Raw genomic sequence first — 21,965 nt, forward strand, 5'->3', positions numbered from 1 at the left:
ATGAAGGACGTCATGTTGGGCAGTGTGCTCAGCAACAGGGTGGTCCACTTTTTTCTTGGTTACAGTTTGTCGCTGGCCACTTACGCGCACAGACAGCTTGTTGGTTGTCATGCTCACATAGAATGCAGCACAGTGGTTGCAGCTTAGCTTGTAGATCACATGACTGATTTCACAGGTAGTTTATGTTTGTGACTGGACTGGAGTAGGTGGTAGTGAGAGTATGTATGGGACAGGTCTTGCATCTAAGTCTATTACAGGGATATGAGTCACAAGGTAATTGGTTGGGAGTAGGGGTTGTGTAGGGATGAACGAGTATATTGTATAGGTTCGGTGGATGGCAGAATGGCCTTCAAGACTGCAAAAAAGATGGCAAAAAGAGCAGTGGCAAACAAAACGGCTAAGGCAATGGAAGAGGTGTATGAAGAGCTAGAAAGAAGATAGGATGACAGGCAACTCCTACGGATTGCTAAAGCAAGAGGTAAGGTGACTAAGGACATAACATCAATGAGGCAGATAAAGGATGAATCAGGTGTAGTATTACACAATCTTGTGAAAATCCTGAATAGGTTGTGGGAGTACTTTGAAAGGCTAATGAAAGAGGAAAATGTACGAGAGAAGTATGAGGATGGAGATATAAATGAAGGAATGACCTAAAGCATAAGTAGGGAAAAAGTCGAACACACAATGAAGAAAATGAAAAATGGAAAGGCCCTAGGGGAAGATCAAATCCCAATATAAGCATGGAAAATTCTGGGAGAACAGGGAACTGATATTACCTGGGGTCTAATGCAGAAGATCTGGAAAGGAGAAAGAATGCTGCATGCGTGGAGAAGCAGTACTTGTTCCAATACATAATGGGAAAAGGGATCTCCAAAACTGTAGCAATTATAGAGGGATAAAACTGATGTCCCACACAATGAAGATCTGGGAAAGGATAATTAAGAAGAGGTTGCGTCTAGAAACTGAAGTATGTGAAGAACAGCTTGGATTTATGCTGGGAAGAGGAACAACCGATGCAATATTTGCACTAAGGCAACTGATGGAGAGGCACAGAATAGTACAAGCTGAACTACATATGGTCTTTATCGATATTGAGAAGGCATATGACAGAGTGCTGAGGCAAGAAGTTTGGAGATGTCTGAGAAGTAAATGCCTGCCAGAAAAATATATCAGGGTGATGGAAGACACGTACGAAGGCGCAAAGACATAAGTCAGGAGCAGTGCAGGTGCAACACAGGTATTTCCAGTGTGAGTAGGACTGAATCAGGGATCTGCTCTCAGCCCATACCTCTTTGACCTTGTCATGGGTGTACTAGTCAAAGATGTGAAAAAAGAGGAACCTTGGAGCATGATGTTTGCCGAAGATGATGTAATCTGTAAACTCACCCAGGACGCACTTTAAGACAAGCTTGAACAGTGGAGAAAAGCTCTAGAGGAAAGGGGAATGAGAATTAGTAGGGTGAAAACAATGTGTGTGTGTGTACCAAGAATGCCAAAGATCTATATAATTAACCTGCAAGGAGAACAACTGTCGCTGGTCAAGAAATTTAAATACCTAGGCTCTTAAATGCAAAGTAATGGAGGACTGGAGGCCGACATACAGCACAGGATAAATAGTGAATCAATAAACTGGAGGAAACTGAGCGGAGTACTGTGTGATAAGAAGGTTAGCTGCAGAATGAAAGGAAAGCTTTACAAGTGTGTGGTGAGGCCTGCAATGCTGTATAGTGCAGAAACTTGGCCAACTACAAGATCCCAAGAGAAAAAGATGGAAGTGGCAGAAATGAGAATGTTAAGGTGGATGAGTTGGATGACACGAAAGGATAGACTAAGGAATAAGTACATCAGGGGAACAGTGAAAGTGGGGCCCAGAGGGAAGAAGATCCAAGAAAGTAGGCTAAGATGGTACGGACATGCACAGGAAGAGGGGAGTAAAACGTGGGGAGAAGAATTGAAGACCTAGAAATCGAAGGATCAAGGATGTGGGAAAAGGCTGAGATGGTGGTGGTGGAGGTGGAGGTGGAGGAGGAGGAGGAGCATGGCAGCGGAATACCACTGTGGTAGGGTTGGGAAGGATAGTGGACAGGACATCTCTCATTTCAGGGCACGAGAGGTAATCATAAACCTGGCGGAGAATGGAATTCAGTTGCTCCAGCTGTGGGTGTAACTGAATTATGAGGGGAATGCTCCTCAGTGGCCAGATGCCGAAATTTTGTGAGAGACTGGAAAGATAAGACCCAGGAGATTTGTTTTTGTACATGACTGGGAGGATAATTACGGTCTGTGAAGGCCACAGTGAGACCCCTGGTATATTTCAAGAGGGACCACTTGTCACTACAGATGTGCGACCAGGGGTGGCTAGGTTGTGTGGAAGGGACTTCTTGCTATGGAATGATTGGCAGCTGTCAAAGTGGATGTATTGCATGTGGTTAGTGTGTTTGATATGGACAGATGTGCTGATTTAGTGGTCTTTGAGGTGAAGGACAACATCTAAGAAGGTGGTTTATTGGGTTGAGTAAGACCAGGTGAAGCAAATGGGGGTGAAGCTGTTGAGGTTCTGGAAGAATGTGGATAGGGTGTTCTCACCCACGATCCAGATCACAAAGATGTCATCAATGAATGTGAACCAGGTGAGGGGTTTATGATTCTGGGTGTTTAGGAAAGATTCCTCCAGATGGCCCATGAATAGGTTGTCATGTGATGTTGCCATGCGGTTTCCCAAAGCCGTACCCCATATTTGTCTGTAGGTAATGTCTTCAAAGAAGAAGTAATTGTGGGTCAGGATATAGTTGGTCATGGTGACCAGGAAGCAGGTTGTTGGTTTGAACACTACCTCTCCCAATACCTGATGGATTGCAAACCAACAACCTCTTTCCTAGTCGCCGTGACCGACTATAACCTCACCCACAATTACTTCTCCTCTGAAGGCATTACCAACAAGCAAATATTGGGTACGGCTATGGGCTTCCACATGGCACCATCCTATGCCAATCTATTCATGGGCCACCTAGAGGAATCCTACCTAAACACCCAAAAACCTAAACCCCTCAACTGGTTCAGATTCATCGATGTCATCTTTGCAATCTGGAAAGAAGGTGTGGACACCGTATCCACATTCTTCCAGAACCTCAACAGCTTCACCCCCATTGGCTTCATATGGTCCCACTCAATCCAACAAACCACCTTCCTAGATGTTGATTTCCACCTCAAAGATGGCTATATCAGTATCTCTGTCCATATCAATCCTACTTACCACAGGCAATACCTGTACTTCGACAGCTGCTGCCCGTTCCATACCAAGAAGTCCCTTCCATACAGCCTAGCCATCCGCGGTCATCATATCTGCAGTGACAAGCAGTCATTCCCAATCTTGTACAAAAACAATCTCCAGTGTCTTACCTTTCCAGTCTCCCTCTGGCCACAGAGGAGCATTCGCATTCCCCTCGTAAGTCAGTACCACCAAGGAATGGAGCAACTGAATTACATTCTCTGCCAGGGTTTCAACTACCTCACTTCGTCTTCTGAAATGAGATATGTCCTGCCCACTATCCTTCCCACCCCTCCCATAGTGGTATTCAGCCATCCACTGAGCCTATCCCATGTACTAATCCATCCTTACACAACCCCTGCTCCCAACCTCTCACCTTGTGACTCATATCCCTGTACTAGACCTAGATGCAAGACCTGTCTCATACGTACTCCCACCACCACCTACTCCTACACGGTCACAAACATAACCTATACCATCAAAGGCTGGACTACCTGTGAAACCAAACATGTGATCTACAAGCTAAGCTGCAACCACTGTGCTGCATACTATGTGGGCATGACAACCAACAAGCTGTCTGTGCGCATGAGTGGCCACAGACAAACTGTAGCCAAGAAACAAGAGGACCACCCTGTTGCTGAGCACACTGCCCAATATGACGTCCTTCATTTCAATGACTGCTTTACAGCCTGTCCCGTATGGATCCTTCCCACCAACACCAGCTTTTCTTAATTGCTCTCTCTCCAATATAGCCTGTGTTCCTGTAACCATCCTGGCCTAAACCCTCATTAGTCATTTTTTTCACCCACCCGGTCTCTTCCCTGTTCCCATTCCAGCACTACACAGCCATCATTCCACCAACACATCCAGTCTTCTTTACTTCTTTCCTTTTCGCAAGCCCCCCCACCTCTTCCCTGCTCTCTGTCTAATCTCCCAACTGCACCTAGCCTCTCTCCAACTCGTCCTTGCATGCTTTCCAGCAGCACTTCACTGTCCCCAAACCCTACCCTGTTATCCCTTTCCCTCCCCACCTCAGCCTCCTCCTTACTCTCACCCAGTTGCCACTTGCCACTCCCATCATGCACTGTTGCTGTTGCTCGCAGTGGGGCTTCAGCTGCCAGGTGCTGCTGTTGTGTGTGTGTGTGTGTGTGTGTGTGTGTGTGTGTGTGTGTGTGTGTGTGACAAAGGCCTTCATGGACAAAAGCTTATGTTGTGACAGTCTTTTTGTTTTGCCTTCCTGCGACTCAGCATTTCTGCTCTATGGTGAATAACCACATTCCTTTTAATAATATTGTTACATTCCATCATGGGTTTTCCATTGTTTGAAAAATTTTACTTTCTGTTTTTGTTATTATTAAGGTTGTCAACAGCCAGAGAATTAAAATAAATATGTAACACAAACCTTGATGATGGCTCTTTTACAGAATGTATAATTCTTCTTCTTACTGGCCTTATCCCGAGTCTTCAGTGGATCAACTTGTTTATCTGGATTTGGCAATGTTAATGGCAGCAGATGGCCAGATGCTCTTCTGACCCCCCCCCCCCCCCCCTTCTCCCCCTCCCAAACTGAAATTGTGTACCCCATCTGTTTCCATTTAGCGTTAGTCATAGGAAAGTGTAAGGCTGTTTTTGAAATGTTTGCAAATTGTGTGACGCAGTCGGGATGTGGATACCAGCCGCTTATTCAACCAGTCGGATGTGGGAAACTGTCTAAAAACCACATCCAAGATGGCCGGCACACAAGCTCTTGTCATCACCTTCTCGCTGGATTCAATCTGTGGCCAGTGCAACTCCCTAAAGTCTGGAAGTGACATGCTAAAATGCATGGGTATCTGGGCTGGTCATTATAACATGTATTTTCCTTTGTGATAAAACAAACACAAACTAGCTACCGACCTTTTTAAAAATGCCATAAAAGGCCAGTTGTTCAGTCGCATAATTGATACAGGTGGCTGGTCTTCAAAGTGTTATATATTAGGCCACACTTTGGAGAAACACTTAAGCAGTTATCAGCATATTCACATCACAAAAAAGGGCCTTCAGAGTTATGTTTGAATGCAAATATAGAAAGTTATTTAAATCACTGTTTCATATATCTAGTATTCCATCTTTACCGGGTATTTACATCACAGAAACTCTTATGTTCTTCAAAATAAATGTAATATGTGAGAACAGTAGACAGAAGAAAAAGAAAAGAAAAAAAATGATATTCATGATCACTACAGCACACAAAATGAGAACTTATATTTGACTCAGATCGACATTTCTCTATACTAGAATGGTATTTTCCACATGGGAGTCACACTTTATCACTAACTTCCCGAAAACACAGAAGTAAATACTGAAGCCAAAACGTTTAGAAAATTTTTCAAGTCATATTTATGGCAGTTATTCTCTGTTATTATCTTTAAAAGACTTGCCTACTTCAGTTTCATATTTTACGATTAGAAGATGGAATCATTGTTGTGCAAGCTAAACATCTGCATGGATTTTCCATATCTGTGACTATACCACTAACAGTCATCAGTGTGATAACTAAATTATATCACATTTCATAACTAATTTTGAGGTTGAAATCCTACTGTTAACCAAAGAAAACCAAGTATTTACCAACACAGTTGAAGAAAATGATCCAACAGTGGCAGATGAGATGGCTGGCATCTCAGTTTTTGCAAACACCCAAATTATGCAGTTTTTAAAATTGGAAATTACACTCAATAGTTCTTCAGAGAGCTCAAACTCTCATGCTGACGTATGTGATCTATGGAATGTCATACTAAGCACTATTTTAACATAATGCTCACATAGATTTTAAATTTAAATGTTAAAGCCATTCTAGTATACAGCTATAAACAGTACAACAGACTGAATTTACAAGATAAGTAATAAATCAACATATGCTCAGTGGATGCTCTAGCTATCATAGTGAAAGTTAATTTCATTTCCATACATAACATTAACTAGGCACCAAAACACTGAAGTATAAACCAATATTTCTAGAAAACCTCCAACCCTGAAAACAGACAGATACCTGCATAGTGCCCAAAACAAGAGATAAATCTTCCTCATTTGGACTGATTGGTGGTGTCTGAGTATTAACTCCATACTTGGCCGGCAAAATAAAAGAGGCACGTGGTGATTCAACATCATTGGGATCTGTAAATACAAACCATATATTAAAGAAAAAGACTTAGCTCTCAGTGCCAAGAGAGAGGGTGGGGTTTCTTAGTGATCACCCTTTGACAATGCCATAATCTAGTCTGGTACTTTATATTTTAAAATTTTGAAAAAAAAAATATTTGTTGTTTTCAATGATTTCTTCTCTTAAATTCCACAGCTGTTTCAAAGTTTTCAGTAAAAGTTACCCCAAAAATGTAAGTCTTAGCAGTGATGTTAAGTGCTGTCAGGCTCGGATAGCACTTGGATGGGTCACCATTCAGGTCTGCCAAGTGCTGTTGGCAGGCGAGGTGCACTCAGCCCTTGTGAGGCCACTTGAGGGGTTACTTTCTTGAGAAGTAGCAGTACCGGCCATGAAAACTGACAATGGCCTGGAGAGCAGTGAGCTGACCACATGTAATTCCGTATCCACATCAGGTGATGCCTAAGGGCTGAGGATGACACAGCGACCGTAGGTACCATTGGGCCTTCAAGGCCTGTTCGGCCAGAGTTACACAACAATTATTATATTCATATTTTCAGGTTCAGGATGCTTCTTACACATCTATATAACTTTCAAAGGTTTGTTGTGAATGAAAATTAATGAAGCTTTTACTTTTTTTTACTTTTTGTGGTGGTCATGAAGAACCCCCCACTCAGTGAAAACATTACGGAAAATGTGTCAGCACTGCAAAGATTGTGGTAAAAAGATATTTTCAGTCCATTAAATTTAGGCACACAGCCATGCAAATATAATTTCCTCCGCTGATATTTTGGCCGTGTATTGTCCGGCCATCCTCAGAGTCAGTCACAAGATTAACAACAAGATGCCAAGCACGGCCTTATATGCTCCACCGCGGTGGTACTGTGCATGTGGGTCACAGATGCTGGTCGTCGGTATGCTTGTACATGCACCACCTGTGGCGAAGGTTTACAGACAGTCGATTCACTTATCAATGTATGTTCGACGGTGGTGATATGACGACAACTTCTCTGCAGTTTCATTACACCAAGAGCTGGATTCCATGATCTGTCCAAATTAAAACCATTACCTCTTTTTATTAAATGTCGTAAATTTGACGGGTAAGGATCTGGATGCTACATTTACGTTATCTGTCTTAAGTAAAGGGCTAAATTTTGCCCCTACTCCAAAGACTTTTCCGATATCATCTTTCTTCAGCGGCATGGAAGAAGCTGTCTGACCACTATTAGAGGAGTCTGCTGAAGAAATCAGATGTGAAACCTGCCGAGCAATTACAAAACATCGTCCACAAAGAAGTAATGTCTCCAAGGAAGAAAGATGTGCGATACAAAAGCTGCTTGAGGATACTGACACAGTCATCCCAAGGGCTGATAAAGGGCTGATAAAGGTAGTGCTACCGTCCTTTTGCCTCAGTAAGTCTCCAAGGAAAATATATGTGGTCTACTTAGTTCTGGTGCATACCGGAAGATCAGCAAAGATCCTACCAACAAATGACAATAAGGACTGCTGCCTAGCTGAATGCTTCATCACTACCGAAGGAAGTCATAAGAAGTTTAAAAGTGCGAGATGCAGTAGCACTGAGATTTTATGGGCTTCCTAAAGTTCACAAGATGGATTAGGGTGAGCGACTAGAGGACTTGTCTATGAGGCCTGTAATGAGCACTGTTAGTTCACCAACATATTTTTCTGCCAAATATTTAGTTTCCTTACTAAAACCATGGGTAGGAAAATGTAGTCACCACATTCGTAATTCTATGGATTTTATTCAGGGACTTACCAATGTCAGGCTAAATAGTATGGATGTGCTTATTAATTTTGACATGGTATCAGTATATACCAAGGTACCTTTAAAGGACTATTTATCTCTTATTGGTCAACATTTTAATTAGACCATTACAGCCTTATTTGAACATGTGCTTTTATCATCTTATTTTCAGTTAAATGGTGAATTTTATGAGCAGATTGATGGTTTTGCTATGGGAAGTCCCCTCTCCCCTCTGCTAGCTATATTATTTATGGAAGACTTCAAGGACAAGGCACTGGACTCAGCAAGTATTAAACCAACGGCCTTCTGGAGGTACGTGGATGACACATTTGTGGTATGGCCGCATGGGGTGGATGAATTATTTCAATTTCTTGAGCATTTGAATTCTATCCATGCTAATATCGATTTACTATGGAAATAGAAAAAGACGGCTGCCTCCCCTTTTTGGATGTTGCTGTTTGCAGTAAAGTTGATGGTACATTAGAACAAGCCGTGTATCAGAAACCAACATACACAGATCTATATCTATGTGCCAGCAGCTGCCATCACCCTTCACAGACCATAGGTGTCCTTAATACCTTAGTGCATAGGGCACACTGTATACCCGATAAAGATAATTTGCAAGAAGAGCTCACATACCTCAAAAGCATTTTAAAAGAGAATGGATTTTCTCCGCAACAAATTCATAGAGGATTCAATGCAAAAACCTAGAATGCAGGTATGTGTTGGGGAAGAAGATACTAATTCCTTCAGATAAAGTGTGTTTTGGACCTACGTGGGTCCTCTTGCATCTAAGATAGGTCGTATTCTTGAGAAACACTGTGTTAAGGTGATCTTCTGGCTCCCCACAAAGATTGCAGCTTTATTCGGCTCTGTAAAGGACGATTTACTGCTTCGTAAAGCGGGTGTGTATCAGATTCCTTGCAAAAATTGTGAGAAGTCAAACATAGGTCAAACACTGTTCATGAGAGATGTGTGGAGCATTGAAGATACCCATGATTATCACAGCCAGACAAGACAGCTGTGGCTGAACATTGTATTAATACATTGCATTTCATGAACTACAGTGATGTGAAGATTTTAACATCCACCTCTTCCTTTTGGGAACCTGTCTTCAAGGAAGCTATAGAGATTAGATTAGCTAATAAATTAATAAGTAGAGATAATGGTTTTAATTTCAACAAAGCATGGAATCCAGCTATTGGTGTAATTAAACTGCAGAGAAGTCATTGTGGTATCACTGCTGCCGAACATACACTGATACGCTAATCTAATGTCTGTATGCCTTCACCACACAGGCGGCGCATGTGTAAACATATTTCTTTACCAATGACTAGCATCTGTGACCCGCATATAAGGCCGTGTTTGGCACCTGAGGATGGCCGGACGATACGCGGCCGAAATATCAGTGGAGGAAATTCTGTTTGCGCGGCTGCATGCTCGAAATTTAATGGACTATTCATTATGCCACGAGAAGTTGAAAATGCAGATATTTTCAGGGTCTGTACCCCACTTTTACATCAGTGCCTATTTAAAAGGTTGCACATTTAACAAAATATGATTTTTTGAAAGTTTTTTTGTGGGTAGGCACAAAGTACTTCTTCGTCTCCCTTAATACAATTTATGGAAAATATGTCAGTATTGCTACTGTTAATAATAAGACTACAATAAAATAAAGCTACAAAAAAAAGCACACTTACAAACCATGCAAAAGCTGACAATTTTGCAAACCACTTATTCATTTATGTTACGCAGCAAAAAGAAAGTAATTGGTTGGAGATAAATCACCCTGCATCCCTCACCAGGTGAGAAGGGCAGGATACAATGAAAGTGAATTTAGCTGTGTGTAACTAACTTTTAAAGGATTGCAAGCCTAGTATGTTGCCTTACCCTGATCAGCCTCAGCATTTTTTGGGATGGTCCCTCTAATGCTGGATTCATACTTTACAATTTACAACCAGTTGTTTCTGGCCACTACTCTACATTCTTAAATGTTAGTTGCAACTGATGTGTGAGATCTGGAAGGCTAGATGAAGTACAAAAATTGAAAAATAATCCAAAAGGAGCACTTTACAAAGTTCCATAGACTATTTACAGCTTCAATATTTAAAAAAATGATCAAAAAATGGAAATTCCAGGTTGCAATATCAACAAAATTATGAGGAGGAAAGATTGCTACTCACTGTAAAGATTGCACTTTGAGATGCAGACACGCACAATGAAAGGACTGTTACATATAACCTTTTGACCAAAGTCCTCTTCAGAAAAGAGAAATGCACACACATTCACACAAGCAAGAACACCTCTCTCTCTCTCTCTCTCTCTCTCTCTCTCTCTCTCTCTCTCTCACACACACACACACACACACACACACACCTACGCACACGCATGCGCTTGAGCGAGCGACTGCTAACTCTGGCCATTTCAGCCAGACTGCAACAGAAATGTGTTTAACAGGAGCAACAACCTGAAACGGCTGGGAAGGGAGAGGGATAGCAGGATACACATGTGAGGAGAGGAATAAGCAATGCCTGGTGGACAATGCAGAGACTAGACGTGACAGTACAGGGCTGAAAGGTGCAGTGTCGGGAAGCTGTGTGGCAGAGAGAGGATGGGGAAAAATGGGGAATGGAAAGGAGAGGAGCAGAGAAGGGGAAAATACTGGAGAATCCACCAGCAGAGAGCAGCACACAATGAGGGTTAGGGGAGGCAAATCGTGAGGAGGTGACAGGATAGAAGGAGCGGAAACAGTTTTGTGCAGAGTGCGGGGACAGTAAGTTACCAGAAGTTGAGGCTGAGACGGTTTTAGAAGCGAAGAATGTGTTGTAAGAACAACTCCCATCAGCACAGTTCAGAAAACCTGGTTGTGGAGGGGAGGATCCTGATAGCCTGGGTTGTGAAGCAGTCATTGAAATCAAGTGTGTTATGTACAGCTGCATGTTGTGCCACAGTATAGTCCACTTTGCTCTTGGCCATAGTTTGGCAGTGGCCATTCATTCTCGTCACACCTAATTTGTAGTCATACCAAAATAAAAGGCTGAACAATGTTTGCGGCAGAGCTGGTGTATAACAAGGCTGCTTTCACACTTGGACACACCTCTGATGAGGTAAAATCAGCCAGTGACAGGAATGGAATAGGAAGTGCTGGATGGCTGGATTTGGTATGTCTTGCATCTTGGTCTTCCACAGGGATATGATCCCTTTGGCAAGTGGTTGGGGTTGGGAGTTGCCATACAGATGGACTAGGATGTTGTGGAGGTTAGGTGGGCAACACACCTATTTATGGGCCGTCTAAAAGAAACTTTCTTGGTCCCAAAAAACACAAACCCCTGGTCTGGTTCATGTCCATTGATGGTATGTTCATGATGTGGACACAGGGCCAGGACATCCTGTCCTCATTCCTTCACAATCTCAACACATTCTCTCCCATTCACTTCATTGGGTCTTCCTCAATCCAGCATGCCACTTCATGGATGTTGCCTCATCCTCTTTGATGGCTCTATCCATATCTTTGTCCACATTAAATCCACCAACCACCAACAGCATCTGCACTTCAGCAGCTGTCAACACTTACACACCAAAAAATCCCTCCCATATAGCATGACAAAAAAATGGGACAGTGTACCTGTAGTGACAAGAACTCCCTTTCCCAGTATGCTGAAGGTCTCACAAAGGCCTTTACAAAGAGAGAGAATCCCCAGACCTAGTCCGCAGGCAGATTTCCTTTGCCATATCCCCATACACCTCTACTCTTCCTACCACCCTCAAGAGGCAGCTGCAGACAAGCGCCCCCTTTGTCACCCAATACCATTCCAGGTTGCACCAACTGACCACATCCTTCATCAGGGTTTTGATCATACCCTGGAATTAAGGACATACTATGAAAGATCCTTTACAATCCTCCTAAAGTGATGTTCCATTGCCCACCCAACCACAACATTCTAGCCCATCCCTATGCCACTCCCAACCACAGCCCCTCGGCACAGGGCTTATACCCGGGTGAAACATTAAGGTGCAAGAAGTGCCCAATCCACCCACCCAGCACTTCTTATTCCATTCCTGTCATTGGCTTATCCTACCCCATCACAGGCTGAGCCGCCTGTGATAGCACTCATGTCATATACCAGCTCTGCTGCAATCATTGTTCAGCTGGTACAACTATCAACCAGCTGCTCACGAGGACGAATGGCCATCAGCAAACTGTGGCCACAAGCAAAATGGACTACACTGTGACATAACATGCAACCTGTCCTCCTCAAAATAGAATAGTGTTAAAAACATGGATACACTCAAAACCGTATGTTGGGGGAAACTGCTCTCTTATACTAAATAATTGAATTAGATATTATCAAACTGATATTCAAAATAATGCAGGGAGAAAAATACCATAAACAGGGAGGAATCACTGTGAGTAAACAGATATTATGCCTCCCAGTACTATCAAAAAACTTGTCGAAGAAAATATGTATTGGATGATTTTGGCACAGGAAAGCTAGTCATATTGCCACTTAGAGCAAGATCAGGTTACCAACAGTGGAATGATATCTACTGAACCTACATTAGAGGGGTACCAGGATGCCATAATCCACAAAAAACAGCAGGAGAATATATGTTCCCAGGACTTCCCCACATAGTGAGGGCAACACTGTAATAAGTACCAAGGCAAATTCGATGTTTCTGCATGAGGAGCAGTGCGTGACATGCCACAGATAATGCCAAATCCATCTCCCACATTTAAAAAAGGGGAATTTTGACTTCAGCTTTGCTAAAACTGAAGTCCTAGACACTCCTCTCAGTTTAAGTTCAATGATGCCAGAAAGCTGGTTCATGGTTGGCAGTGGCAATAATTCGAGCAAAATACTCTGCCTTGTCTCCTTTGATGGTCTGGCTATGGAACCCATTCCTCATTACAGCATTAAGGGAACACCTAATACACTTCTCTAAAATTCTCCTGATGGGCTGGTGGAATGATTTATTGAGAACAGGCATTCTTGTCACAATCACTTCTTCCTTTACTTAATTATTCAGTGGCATTTGGTTGCCACTACCTAGAAGGGAACGAAATTTGCAGCAGTTGGTCTCTACTGAAATTTCTAGAGAACCATCACCTGTCCCCAATTTCAGGGTGGCAATCCCCACTCCCCAAGTGTACAGGCAGTCACTGTAGTTCTGAATACTTAAGAATAAATGCACCAGTGGCTTGGTGGAGAACATTCATGATGTGATCCACCTTCCTGGACATAATGTAATAAAATGGAACACATACAGCCATCCTTACGATGCTATTTATTATATGACTACCAGTTTCAGTGCTTCAGTAGACCATCTGCAGGCCTTGACTGACACTGAGGGAGTTAAGTCCAGTCATATACACGATCCATCAGTGGCCAACGTCTATGAACCCTTTTTCACAAGGTACCTGTAACAGTGATGTTGGGTGTGGTTTGAGAGACAAAATCGCTGTTACAGGTACTCTGTGAAACCCAGTTCACAGGTGTTAGCCACTGATGAGTCATGCATACGATTGGAGTTAGTCCCCTCAGCATCAATTAAGGCCTGAAGATGATGTTCTGGAGCCCCAAAACTGGTTGTCATATAGTAAATAACATTGTAGGGACAGCTGTAGGTCTTCCCATTTTACTACATAAGTCCCTTAAACTTCCAATCAGATACATGGACATACAAAAACTTTCTGGACATTGTCTCAGTGTTCAAATACAGGCAGCTGGTTGTATAATATCGTTCTGGTTTTTCTGAGCATCCGTTTCAGTGGCTTTATTTTGAACACTGCTAAGTCAGTCAAACGTATCCACATCAGGAAATGGTCAAAAGGGAGTAAATAGCTCTCTCAAGAGATTGATGGCAGAGAATGACCATACCATGTTTACCCGCTTATAAGCTGAGTTTTTTTCCAAAATTCATCATTCAAAAAATATGGTGTCATTCTATGTTCAGAGATTTAACTAGTGTCTCCTACATTTAATAATGAGGCTTTGGCTACTGAGGTTCCATACAAATTTATTTTGAACAATCCAGAAGAGTAGGGTATATCAAACAATACTTGTGTCTGAAAATAGGCTTGAAATTTCACGATACGTTGAAGCGCATGATACAGTAACAGCCTTGCTCAAACAGTCTTGTGACATTTGACCCATGGTTCTAGGACAAGGGATACACAAGAAACTAGGCACTAGCCACTATAACGAACTAATGCTCTGCTTAAAAAATTGACAATTTTGTGAAACATAGGAGGAAATAATACTAAATTCCATCAACTTACAAACTTTTGTTGTATCTGAACAGGTTTGCAATAAAAATCTGGGCAAAAATCTTCTCTTTCAAAAGTCATTACTCGATTATGAACCCAAGTCAATTTTTTATTTGGTTATCAGAAACTAATGATTCACCAAGTGGGTTGTAAATGACAAATTTGGTCGCTATACATGCATCAGAATACAGGAGAAAATTGTTACCAACTTTTAATCAGCTTTAGAACATGATGATGACATTCAGGTGAAACGAAAAGGAAAATTAATCCAGATTGAAATGTCTAGCAAATTTAATAAATCATATTAAACTCACTGTAACTACTGTTGTGAGAATAAATTACTCTGAAAGACCAATGGTGAAGATAGTATCAACAGATGTCACTAGATCACAGGACAAGTGAAAGTTTGAGAACTGGACTGAATAATGATTGCAATCTTTTATTCATGTATTAGTTTCTGTTGTTACATATGAATTGCAACCTACATGATATTGCTGTCAATGTTTCACTGTTGCTCAAGCATAGCACGACGGAAAGTTGGATGGGGAATAGTGACCCAGGTTGGGCAGAATTACAATGAGTGTAATGAGTGTAATGAAGCCTCAGAGCATGTTTTACATTAAAATCTCCATCAAGGAGGAAGAGACGTGGGAGTTATATTGAAAGATGAGTTAGAGCTTCTTGGTCTAATGGTTCATGAGAAGACACAGAGACTGAACAATGAGCTATCCTATGATGGACATACACAGTTACAGTAACTGCTTGATAGTTTGTACTGAGAGTGTGAGGCAAGGACTGATACGAATCATCTACAGAAATTGTTACTCCTCCTCTAGCTTCCACACAACTGACATCATCTGTTCTACTGAGGCTGTTGTAACCCCACAGTACAGGGGTATTAGACTCAAAAAAGTGTTTTTGTAAGCAGAAACAATCAGCTGAAAGTTTATCTAACAGAATACAATCAAAGCACAGATCTACAAACAAACTGGCAACTATTTAAGAATACTAATGTAAAACAGTCCTTTACTGACAAACAAAAACTTGGTGATGACTAACCTTACCTAGGTGCCCCCCCCCCCCCCCCCCCCCAGAAAAAGACAAACACAAAAAAAGTAGTTTCCAAATACATTACAAAGAGCATGCTGGCGTTTTCAGTCTCAACCACTACATAAAACACACAGAGTTAACAAACTACATCAGAACAGACACAAACTAAATGCCACACTCAACAGCCTCACAGTACTTCAGTCAAAAACTTAAGGAAAGAAACTAGATCAATAAAAAAACTTTACATAACTTTTCAAAAAATAAAATTTTCTGGGTACATTTAGTATGAGTAAATTAAACTCAACAACAACTTTTCGCAGTAAATAATAGACCAAAATCTAACTGTATACAGCACACAGATCATTTCTCAACTCAAAACAACGAAACAGAAGGCTTTAACCTCCCTTACCTATAGCCACATCCTGAGGGACAGGGAGAGGTATGTAGCTAACACTTGGCACGTTTACATTTTTGTAGCATACCCAAGACTTGAAAATGTTGATGTATGTATGAAAACTAGAGTAGCTTCCTAATAATGTGTTTTACAACCCTATTTATCTTTGTTTGTAAAACAGATACTACAACTTGTAAGCAATTTTCTAACTGGTTTTAACTCCTAATTCTATTACCAAATTAAGATGAATGTGTATAATAGGACTAAAAAGAACTGCTATGCACAAAGAATGACAATATAATTACACTAAGAACCTAATGACGAGCCTTCAGGGCTCAAAATGCTATGTGCATTTTAATAAAAACCACAATTTGAGACTGAATGTGGATACTTTGCCTTCTGTGTGTTCTGAATGTTAACTATCCTGTAAGTAACATGTTGTGCCCATGCTGATGTTAGGTGCAGTGACCTGGGTCCCACATTCTTCACACTGATATAATAAAGCTTCAATCTTGATGTAACAACACTTGGACCTTAAAATGATCCCATCATCTTCCTTCACTCACATGTATTTTTGTATGTTGTCCTGGTCCTACCTAGGCCCCATGTATATTTTCACACCTTGTACCTTAACAGCACCTCCCCATTCCCATAATCAAGCATGCATCTTCTGCCATATCTCCACTCCTATCCAGCCACTCCTCCCCTCCTCCCTCTCCCCCTTACTATAGTGCATTTGCTTTTGTCTTTTATGAGTTTGTAAGGTATTTTACCTGTTCTTTATAATCCACTATGGGTCCGTGCTTCTTCCATTTGTTTGTGCCAATACAGAAACGTCTCCCTATTTCTAAATCAGTACTCAGTCCCACATACTCTTGGCCTCCCCCCCCCCTCCCCTCAGAAATAAAATAAAATAAAAATCTAATGATCAAATTACCCATCTCCAGTTGCAGCCTATCCTGCAATGACCTCGACCTGTTCAAGTTACATCAGTCCGTAGTCCTCACTGACGTAGTGCTCTAAAGCCATATAAGTAAGAGCCCAAGCCTGCTTGCACTACCACTGCTGCACCCTTAAAATCCTCCTGCTCTGCAATCCCAAATTTCTACATACCATCTCCCAAGATTTAAACTCATGCCCTCCTGGAACTGGAGTAGGACAATGCCACCTCAAAAAGCTCTCCATTCTATTCACTTCATAATTGTATTTTGATGCTGCTGATCCTCCTACTTTCTGTGCTTGCTAAGAAAAATTAGAGAGAAATTCCAACTTATGCAAGACATGACATTTTGCATAAGGCAGGATTTCTTTACTACTATTCATACTCCACCTTTTACTATCAGTATCCACCACCACCAATGACAATGCTGTGACTGATAATTTACAAGGCACAAGTATTTTTAACAATAACTTTCTACAAGCAAGAGTGAAAAAATGATTAAATGATTCAGTTGAAGAAACAATAGAATATATGAAAAATGTCATTCCATAAAAATGTAAGTAACTAGAAGTAGCACCAATATCCCTCACTGAAATGAATGAAATTACAGTATAAAAGTTCTAAAAAATGGGAGCTCATATGGTACCGTTGGAATCTCAAAATTTTGAAGAATTGTTCTAACTTAATAAGTAATTTCCTTATTGATATACATAATGCATCACTGGTTCAGAGAATTTCTCCAGATTGACCTCTTTACAAAAAAAGCCTAACATTCAAGAAGGAACAATTCACTTAGCATGTAACAGTTTGGGTTCCAGATGGGTTGTCAAACTTAAAATGCTTTTTATATATTCACTTACCAAATATAAGGGGCAGTCTTGTTTGTCTGAAACCGACATCCACACATCTTTCTTTCTTCAGGTCACAAACAATATGAGAATCACACGATGAATGATCCAGGCTGTACAGAAGATGCTGCATTGTTTCCCAACCAAACTGCTGGAGTGTAGCCTTTGTCTAATTGGTGGTGTGGGGGCGGGAGTTATTGGGCGACTGGATGATTCTATCTGACAGCATTTCTGCGCGTTTTGACTTTAGGTTCATTGCAGTTTCGGGAAAGTGTCTTCATAGCGCCGTGCATTGATTGTGCTTCCGCACTCAAGGAACTCAGCAATCAGAGGGCCCCTGCAGACAAAGCTGCACTATAACACCTGTCCCCACACTGCCAATCAGACAAAGGCTACGCTTCAGCGATTTGGTTGGGCAGCACTGCAGCATCGTTTGTACAACCCAGAAGGTTCGCACTGTATGGTTTTCACATTGTTGACAACCTGAAGACAGACATGCATAGATGTTGGTTTCTGTCAGACGAAGTGCAAGAGTGGGCATGGTTGTGAATCCATCACCAACCAACTGTTTTCTATGAAACAGGAATCGATTGTCTTGCCTCCAATGGGGATAAATGTCGTAAGGTGAGTGGTGATTACTTTTGAATGTAGTGGCATCAAAAATAAATCAGTAGTGTTACTTCCAGCAAGCATTAAATGTGCCAGTTCTCCTGTACACCCAGTATGAAGGCTAAACAAATAGTAACCAATGATTCATGACAGCCCAATGAAAACTTAGTTTTAGATTCATCCATGATGATGAATCATGCCAAAATCAGTTGTGCAAGTTGAACTTGGAGTTTTCAGATATCATTAACATGAGAGAAAAAAACCTTTGATGACAAGCTAAGGACAGAAAATATTAGTACACCATATCGACATCTATGGGAGGAAGGAAGAAAGTAAAAGAACAGAAACCACCAACAGAAGTAATGTCAGTAGAAATAAAAAGGAAGCTAAAACAGTCTGCTAAAATATAAGGAAGACCTTGCAAAAAGTCAGAAAGCTGTCAAATGCAACATGACGAGTGATTACTAGAAAAATTAACATGAAGTCATCAGGAAGAGATAGAAAGAAAGCAAAGTTAAAGAAAGAAGTGAATCACAGATATATTAACTGAAAATAAAAGAGTGGTGAAAGAACTCTGACATGATCAGGACTAACGGGATGCTACAATAAAGAATCAGGAGGATCATAAGAAGAAGGTTGGAGATACAGCCCACGAACAAGATAAAGAGATTTTAAAGCTACAGCTTGTCCACAGCAAGTTGCAGATCTGTGCAGCAGCTTTCGGGAATGACAGGAGGCATGCCTTGCCATTGCGTTAGGTCACGGGGAGGGGGGGGGGTAAGAGTGCACCATTACCCAAATTTTGTGCTTACACGAAAACAGAGGCAACACTAGCAGAAGGACTGCTTGCTTGAGTGATATGTGAATTGGATTGTAAATCACTTAATATGTTGTGATATACTGAAGCACAAGAGCTTTTACAACAACTTAGTTATTATTTATTTATCAAAAATAATGAAAAATGAAAGTAGAGGAACATAAAACTTGTGACACTAAGAATCAAATACCAAAACCCAATTTTCAGAATCTGAAGAAACATCAAATTTATACAGCACAGCACAGTAGTAATGACTGGAATGAATAATTAACCATGCCTGAAATAACTGTCACAATGGTGTTTGCTCAAGATCACTGCTATCGGCTGTGTTTGATTCGAGATCATCATCATGACCATCACCACTAGAGGGCATGGCATTGATGACAACTTCAGCGATAGCCACTTCCCATTAACCCATCTCGTGTCCAATACTCCTGTTTCAGCTGCTTCACTTTCCTTCAGTAAACTTCTCAGTCCTGTGCAGTAACTGATAGGAAAGCAGCATTAGCAAGACTCTGAACTCTTTCCTTTCACATTTCATTTCAGCTTGGCACTGTGCTCCCTGAAATTGGTTTTATTTTAGCCCAGTCGCACAGCAGGAAACGGACTATTTGCGGCCTCCACTTTCAGTGATTTTATCCGTGACATATACCTTCTCGGCCAGTTTGTTAGCCTTTATTTTAGCTAATAGTTTGGCCTTCCTCACTGAGTTGTCACAGTCTATTTTATTGTCTCGCAACCACTCTAACATCGTAATCCTCAGATCATATTTGGTAGGCATCCTGTTGACCTGCCTGCTATGGTTTGATGCTTTACACATCAGAATTACAGAGCTCGGATGAGTATTTGGAAAAACTATACCTACAAACCACTTTTCAAAATTAGCAAAGTTCTTTTGGCTGTGGTAACCACCCACGACTGACTTTGCCCAGAACTGGAGGTGTACTTTCATGACAAATCTGTTCTTGGATCCTATGCTAGCAGCTACCACAATCAATTTCTTTAAGGTGCTACCTCACACAGTAACACCTGTTACACTTTCTGCTTGCCAGTATTTGCCAAATGACATGTAGTTATCTATCCAGAACTTGTCCAAGTAGAACAACTCTCTGGCACCTTGCCCCACATTTTTCATCTGAGTCACAATCCCAAGATGGTTCACCGATTAAGTTGATTTCTGTAGTCAATGCCAAATGAAACTCAGTGATTTCAATACTTTTGCCAGGGAAGTCCATCCCCATCTCCATCCAATCATCTCTTGTAAAATTGGCAAATGCTTTCACAAGCTGGATACAGTATGTTTGATATTATACAATACCTCCAGGGTGGTACGAATGATTTGTCTACTGAAATAATCTGTTTCATGCATAACGTCACCATATTTTGTATTAAGTGAAAGAGAATGTATTTATCAGATAGTTGGACTACACTGAAAGCATTTCAATGGCAGCAATTTAATGAATCTGTATGTACACTGCAATTTGGAACTTTGTGTGAGGAATGCTAGTAGCAGAGGAATAAGGGAAACTCCTGTACATCAACTCTCATCCTTCATCTGATGCACCAAGATTATGATGCGCTTTCCGTAATTCTCTGCTAGGGCGTATATACATAAAAAAAAGTTCTTCTCAGGTGAAAATACACTACACCCCTGATGAAAGTACTTTTTTCCAAGTTATGTGGCAATATACTTTCCCTACGAGATGTAAAACTTACCAATCCTTTGAAGGTTTTATACGCTGATATAGAACTTCCAGCACTTTAGGAAATGAAACCCAGCAAAAAACAACACATTTTGGATAGATTTTTGATGCCCAGCTACACTTACACTGTATATGTGCATATTGCAAAAGTATAAAAAAATTGCACCAAACACACAAAATTGCTTCCCAAGCACTGAAATCAAGACTGCAATGTGTAATGCACTTCCATAGCCAATGACAAATCATGTCACATTATCTCACCAGTCAACAATGAGGAGGAGGAGATTAGTGTTTAACATCCCGTCAACAACAAGATGAGTTTTGCAACACTTCCAGAGGAACACTACAGAAATGGATTAATGTCACTGGAACTTCAATGATGTGGTGTGTTGATATAAAAAGGAGATTGCATTTCAAAATAAAAGGGTTTCAAAACATAAATTCTTATTTTCGCTATCAGGAAAAGAACTTTTTGCATCACACTTTCACAACAAACCCATATGATTGATATCTAGTACTGTTTCTGAACTCAGAAATATCTTACCAATTGCTCTCAGGAAGCGAACCAGATCTTTGGAGAGTTCCCATCTGCAGCTGTCTAGTGCAGCATTCAGCAGAAGAGTGGCATATTGTCTGCTAACGGATGAAGGCTCTAGGTTCTAAAAGAGATCATTAACAAATATTAATGCCAGAAATGTATAATAACTTTGCTATCATAAACAAGACTCTGAAGTAAAACTTACTTGCAAAATAATTAAATATGAAGCAGCTGTATCCAAATGTTTCTTCATGAGACAGTCTTGAAATAAATCTTTAGGTTTACCAGCTGCTGAGAATAGATATGGCCACAGAGCGATTTCTGTTTTACGTGCACACTGAACAACAGTTTGCAAATAAATAGGAAATTCCTGTATGAATTCAATCACACTTGGAAGCAATGCATCAGGGATAGGCTCTTTACTTGTTGCTTCTTCTTCCAAAACCTGAAAGGGGAAATACTCAACCATTAAACAGAAAATTTTCCTTACTGGGCTTGCTTACAACATATTACAGTAGTTTTTTTTTAATTTATTTGCACAGTTGTTTGGTTCTTGACATTAGGAGTGGCTCAAAATTGACTAAATTTAAATTGTTCTCTGTTATGTATTTGATTACATATTACTA

General features: G+C 40.9%; 1 protein-coding gene across 1 annotated transcript in view; it reads right to left on the reverse strand.

Moving 5' to 3' along the window:
• The window catches only part of LOC126190927 (guanine nucleotide exchange factor subunit Rich), a 294,040-nt gene that overhangs the window by 79,998 nt on the left and 192,077 nt on the right, over nucleotides 1–21,965 (reverse strand). Inside the window, exons 15-17 of the mRNA XM_049931563.1 lie at nucleotides 21,545–21,784; nucleotides 21,346–21,460; nucleotides 6,300–6,424 (exon numbers count right to left, since the gene is read on the reverse strand). Coding sequence (XP_049787520.1) covers nucleotides 6,300–6,424; nucleotides 21,346–21,460; nucleotides 21,545–21,784 — 480 coding nt within the window. The remainder of the gene's footprint in view (nucleotides 1–6,299; nucleotides 6,425–21,345; nucleotides 21,461–21,544; nucleotides 21,785–21,965) is intronic.

Source organism: Schistocerca cancellata, chromosome 6 (assembly GCF_023864275.1).
Source record: "Schistocerca cancellata isolate TAMUIC-IGC-003103 chromosome 6, iqSchCanc2.1, whole genome shotgun sequence".
Lineage (NCBI taxonomy): Eukaryota > Metazoa > Arthropoda > Insecta > Orthoptera > Acrididae > Schistocerca > Schistocerca cancellata.